The following is a 6,531-nucleotide window of genomic DNA, read 5'->3' as shown; positions in this document are numbered from 1 at the left end:
CTCCTCCTTGGTGGAAGAGTTCTAATTAATCTCAACTACTAAATCCTTCCTTATCTTGGATAATGTTCTCTTTGAGTAAGGAGTCATTCTCCTTATCATTTATGCAATCTTTTCGGTCAGGGAATATCTATTCTGCCAGAATATGTTTATCCCCTACATGTGCATCTCACATGCCTTGAGTCTGCCTGTGTCTATGCCAACCAGTGATGGACTAGCTTCATTTCTCAGTTCCTTTGTCATTCTTCAAAACTATCCTTTTTCTTGGGCCAACAAAAGCTTTTATAACCACACAAATGTCATGGCCTCACAAAACTTTTATCCCTTAAGTTTTTAATATCACAAATTTCAAAAATCTTTTTTTTTTAAACTTCGCCGAGTCAAGCTATCTCATCTAAATTGAAATGGAGGAAGTAATTTGTGATTATTTCCTATTTAAGTTTTTGAAATATACATATTTTAAAATAATATTTTTTAATCAAAGGTGAATTAAAAATTCAACAAAAATATTTATTTCTCTTTGTTAAATTTCATGAGAGTAAGTACCTTGGGGCTTTCTATTTGCAATTTTTATTTGTCTTTTAGCTATTGATATATTTAGTAGGCGTTTGGACATAAAAACTACGTATAATTTTTGAAAAAATAGTATTTGGAAAAATGATATATGGAATTTGAAATTATGTTTGGATATGCATTTTACTTGAAAAAATATTGCAGTTTCATGAGTGGGGAAAAAAATTCGGAAAATTTTGATTTTTCTTAATTTTGAAAATTTAGTACTTTTGATTTTTTATAAACTCATTTTCGAAAATTTTTATAAACTTATATGACAAATACATTTTTGAAAAAAAAAATTAAAAAAAAAAGGAAAAAAAAAAGTTATGGAGAAACGGGGCCGAAAGTTACAGATATATCTCATATTTTCAAAATTAAACAATTATTCAAACTAATATTTCTGTAGGACTTCTATTGAATTAGGAGATGAAGTGTACGATATTGAAATATAGTTGTATCGGCAATTGATTCATATTAAATTGTAATTTACTCTAAAAGAAATTAAGAAGAAAATGGATTTGAGACTTGGGATTCTCAACTGGTCAACTACTGTAACCTTAATATTAATGGCCGTCACATGGTCCCACATGCACACTTATCTCGCCTATCTATGCTGTTTAAGAATGACATCAAAGCATTAGCTAACTTTCGTATTAAAGCTCAAAAGCAGAAATTTACTTTTGATCATGCATGATTATAACTTAATGATTGTACAGATCATAGCTACTTTTTTGAAGAATTCATAAAGCTCAAACTGTAAAGGAGGACATCATTGATAGGGATTGACTATTATGGATTGAATTTTACCTTCCATCATTGCGTATTGGAGGCTAAGATTTATGTGCTTCTCCGTGTACTTTTCTTTTGTGATATATACAGGTAGAGATACGGCCTAATACACACGGCACTGTGCAAGGGCGGCGGGAGGGTAAGGCTGCTCAAGCCATTGCCTTATGCCCCAAATTTTAGAGGGCCCTAAAAATATTATATTATATTATTACTCCCTTCGGTCCACAATAAATGATTTTTTAGCTTCTTTTTTGTGGTCCAAAATAAGTGATTTTTCAGATATCAAGAATGAATTAATTATTTTTTTCCTACATTGCCCTTAGAGTAAATAATGTTGAAGTATGTGTTAGGAGTGTTTATGTGAAGAGATAATAAAGGTTAATATGGTGAATTTCATTGCTAAATGTTAAAAAGTGAGTTTCTTAATATGTGTAAAAACAACCAAAAAATCATTTATTTGGGACCCGAGGGAGTATATATTAGGCAATTATTTTTAAGAGTCTAAAATTCAATTTTTTTTTATTTGGTTAAAAATGTACAGATGAGTAAGCAAACAGTGGTAAATTTTTGTCTCGATAGTTAAAGTATATTTATGTCCCTCTTCATTTCTAATTTTTCCTCATTTCTTTCATATGTTTTTGAGATTTCACTTCCCAGTTTCAACTCAGTTTCTTCGATTTAGCTACTTCCTCATGTTTGATTGATGCATTGAGTAGAATGGAAGTTCTTTTGCGTCTCACTATTGTATGAATTTTGTGGAATAAATTTAGAGGCCTCTTAATACAGTTTAGCTTTAGGCCACCAACTTCGTTGAGCCGCCCGTGATAGTGTGGTGGATTTTTTTATTTTTAAAAAAATGCTGTTTAATGCAGGCTCCTCTCATGGATGTCTCTTGAAGTCTTGTTTAAGAGACACTCGCTTAGTTGACTCTTCTTGAAAATATATTTAGTGACAAAAAGCATAGATAAATTATTCTGATATAATAAATAGGATAATTTGTAACACCATGCACATTCCGATTTGATGCATTCACATAAAAAAGAAAATGTTTTCAATGTGAAAGACTCAATAATCATCACAAAAATGTGCAAAACGAAATGAATTTTCAACCGTACAAGAGTCGGTCTAATTTAATTAGCATGTAAATTCCTGGACGAGTATAATCTATTACAACTCACTGTAAGTGGTGGTTGAATGGATTCAATATTTCAAGCTTTACTGTAGGAACTTTATAGCTATAGGAATGTCAGAGGCTGCTGAATCCAATTAGGAAAAGCTCTATTCTTGGTTTGAGAGACGCATCGAGGATTTGATGCCACTTTTTAATACAAACCTACCATTAGTCTAAGAGATTGAATTATGGTGCACATTTTATTGGTTTGATCCATTTTGAACTACTCGGTTCACTTTGGTTTAGTTCGATCTATTTTGAATTAATTAGGTTCAATTTACCAGATTTTTGGTGCATAAATAAATATATAACCATCAAACCGAATAAATTTTGTCTAATTCGATTTAATTCTCTAACTCTATTGAATGATGTGATTAGATGCACAGAATTAAAATAAAATTTTAAATTAGCAAGTATATTATATAGATAAAAAGAGATAATATTAAAATCACATTCAATAAAATATTGAAGATCAAGTCAAAGAAAAAAGAAGCAAATATATTATTTAATAAATAATAAAATAGTTGTACTAAGAAAAGAAATCAAAAGATGAAGAAATACAAAAAATTAAGAGATGGAAAGGGGGAACATCAGGGATTCGATCCTGCATCTAAGATCCAGATTTATTGGTTTTTAACTGGCACCTAAAGCCCACATATAATACCAGGTGCCGTCCTTAAAATATATAGGAACTTGTTTGTAAAATGTCAAAATGCATATATACACGCACAAAATTTTACCCGAGCGTTCGGGTGGCGTACCACCCCCAACTCTGTACATAGATCCGCCCCTGCTTGGTTTATACAGCTCACCGTCAAGACAGCTTTTCCCTTCTACATGTTCTGCAATTTCTTCCAAATGTGACAAGGCAGAATATTGGCTGATGTTTAATTGTTGACTTGATCATGACAAACAACCATGTATTGTTTTGAGACCACATCATATTTCTGAAAACAGAATCTAGGACCAGGGGCGGAGCTAGAAGCTCGGTTACGGATTCGACCGAACCAGTAGTTTTTGCTCAAACACTCTATCTATTTTTAAAATTTTCATTAAATATTAAATATGTACAGATATTAAATTTAGAACTCATTTATTAACACTTGAAGTCATCGTTCTAAAATACAGAAACCATAAAGTTGAAATCCTGACTACGCCTCGTTCTAAGACTCTCTGTCAGTTGAACTGAGGTTGGTAACTACAATAATTGTCATGCTTTTTGCCTTGCTTTACATCACCTGAGATGCAAAGAAAAAGCCTTTCATATGCTGCAGCCATTTTGGTAGCAGTAAACAACTTCAAACCTCTCTCCCTAGCAAATCTGCCTTTCTGCTTCAGAATTTCCTTTCCATCGTCCCAAACCTCATACAAAACTTTCTTTAGTTCCCCTACTGTAGGTGCATATGTATACCCCATCTCTTTGCTAACAATAATAGACCCCGTAATACTGGCAAGTTTCGTCGCTATCAAAGGCTTACCAGTTAGGATTGCCTCCAGCAAAGTATGATCCAAACCTTGAGCTCTTAATGTTGGGTTTATAAATACATCTATTGCATTGTAGAATGTTGCTAGTTGAGCTTGTTCCAATGGTCCCAAAACCATCACATTAGTTGATCCGAGGTCTTTGTATCGAGCACCCCACGGACCATTTCCAGCAACTAGTACAATGACACTATCCCTGAATGTTGAGTTTTCGTTGAAAATTTGTTTTAAGGCTTCAAACATTAAAGGATGTCCCTTATCTTTAACCAACCTCCCGGCTAACCCCAAAATTAGGGACTTTGATTTTGGGATACTTAGGTTTAACCTAAAATCATTGCCTTTTGAAACGTCAGGCTTGAATATCTCCTCATTGACACCATTTAGAATGACATGAACGCGTTCTTCAGGGATCATATAGATCCTTTTAAGTACATCTCCAGCATGATCGCTCGTGGCAATGTGGTGAGCATAACTTTGGAAAAACTTTACCTCATCGACAACCTTCTTCACTCTTTCGGTCAAAGCATTTGATCGTGGATCTTTAGTATTTCGTAGAAGTTCTTGAATGATATCAGAATGTATAGTTTCATAAGCAATTCCATGCCAGCTAACCGCAAGATTATTAAGGTTATTTGATCTTGTATGCCTGAGGCCTACACTCTCTGTATGAATCACATCAAATGGCCTTTGTGTTGCATTTTCTACTTGAAATTGCTTCCAAACAACGGCTTGGTCAAGATATCCACCAGCAGTAGGCCTCGAGATGTGAAAACGGAGATTCCTCATTAGGGGATATAAAGGCAAGGTTGAATTATAGGATGAAGCTGTGAAGATATGAAGCTCGTGTCCCCGTTTGGCTAAGGCGAGATGGAGTGTTAAGGCGTGTCGTTCAAGTCCTCCCGCGTGTTGTTCATCTGGCCATTTCTTGACAAACAGAGCAATTTTAAGGAGCCTTTGAGGTGGTTTTGATGAAAAGACAAGATGGTTCCAAGCTTTTGAGAATCTAAGGAGATTAATTGGTTTGTTTTCATTGTTCACTGTCATTTGGATATAGGAATAGCCATAGCCAAAGGAATAAGACCAGTAGAGGAGAGGAATGGATGAGAAGGCAGAGAAAAAAACAAGAATGTAGCAACAAGATCGAAAACTGAAAAAGGAAGCTTGATCTTTTGCCATTGACAGTTTAATACCAAGAATCTTGAGTCTTTAAATCACCCCAATTCCTTTTCTGAAGATGGAATACTAGAAGATATTCTTGGTGTAGGAAGCAAGAAGAAAGTAACCATGAGTAGATCAAAGGAGCATGATTTTGTGGAAATGAGAATCATTTCTTTATTAAGTTTATACTATCTCTTTTCAGATCTAACAACAGAGCTGCACATATCTAGAAGTTACTATCAGTTTAAGTTGACCAAATTGATTGCTTTCAATCCATTAGTGGAGTAATAAACAAGGTCTCGCAAAACAAGAAAACAATAGTCTTGACTTGAGTATTGTTAATAAGCTAAAGCCAATGGTCCCAGCAACAGAATAAAGTATTGTCTTCCTTTTCGTAGCACCTAACTTAGGGAAACTGCAAAATGAAAAAGTTGGGACCTCTATATTACAGAATCCGACGGAAGAAACCAAAATTTACTCGTTAAAAGCTTCAATGTTTATTTGAAAATGCTTGCCAAAAGCAATTTGGGGTAATCAAAATTGCTTGCTAGCTTGACATAGCTTACCGGCTACTCCTTTGCGGAGGCGGGTCTGCAATAACCATAGCTTGAGTTACCGGTCGATAGGAATTATCACAAAATGAAAATATTCCTTGGTTCCACAGCCTAGATATCCCCTTAGGCCTTAGAGATGCAAAGAGAAGTCTTTATGAACTTAGTTGTCATCATCTAGAATGGAAAAGCGTGTCTTTCCCAACACCTATAATGGTATGTATTTGTATACATAAATATTTTATATATATATATATATATATAAAATTATGATTTTAGGAGAAGATTAAGAAGTTGGAATAAAGTAAGTCTATGAACTCAATTTTAGACGAGTTCTATAAATGCAACCCCAGCTTCCAATAAATAAATATAAATATACTCAAAGGCATAGCTGCAAGACCTAATAAATTTCAACGGTGGAAAAATGAAGATGCACATAAAATATACTGCTTCAGAACTCAGATGGTTCAATCTGGCTCTGATCATCTTTCATTTCCTCTTTTCCATCCGTGGAACTTAGAGCCCGTTTGGATTAGCTGGTTTGAAGTACTGATAAGTATTAAGTGTTGAAAAGTACTTTAAGTGCTAAAATTGATTTAATAAATAAGCACTTACGTGTTTGGATACAAGTGCTGAAATTAATATTAAGTTGCTGCAGTATTTGATAAAAAATGATGATAAGCTCTTTTTCTATTAAAATGACTCAAATAACCTTAGAACCGTTTACACTTATAAGTGCATAATTTCTTTAAAATTTTAGGCTTCAAATCGATCCAAATACAAAATATTCTATTTATTATTTTATTTTAAATACAATTGTGCTTAGAT

At 33.7% G+C, this 6,531-nt stretch overlaps 1 protein-coding gene across 1 annotated transcript; it reads right to left on the bottom strand.

The window, feature by feature from the left end:
• Positions 1–3,575: 3,575 nt before the first annotated feature.
• On the bottom strand, positions 3,576–5,870 carry LOC104220050 (uncharacterized). Its single transcript, XM_009770848.2, has one exon. The coding sequence runs from the start codon at positions 5,168–5,170 to the stop codon at positions 3,689–3,691; it is 1,482 nt and encodes a 493-aa protein (XP_009769150.1). The 5' UTR covers positions 5,171–5,870; the 3' UTR covers positions 3,576–3,688.
• Between the last annotated feature and the right edge of the window lie 661 nt (positions 5,871–6,531).

The sequence above is a fragment of the Nicotiana sylvestris genome, chromosome 10 (assembly GCF_000393655.2).
Source record: "Nicotiana sylvestris chromosome 10, ASM39365v2, whole genome shotgun sequence".
Taxonomy (NCBI): Eukaryota; Viridiplantae; Streptophyta; class Magnoliopsida; order Solanales; family Solanaceae; genus Nicotiana; species Nicotiana sylvestris.
The sequence above is the reverse complement of the archived record's forward strand: the minus strand, read 5'-3'. Positions and strand labels throughout refer to the sequence as shown.

Bases quoted from the DNA above. Each gene is read 5' to 3' on its own strand.
- LOC104220050 (XM_009770848.2), bottom strand. From the start codon at position 5,170: ATGGCAAAAGATCAAGCTTCCTTTTTCAGTTTTCGATCTTGTTGCTAC.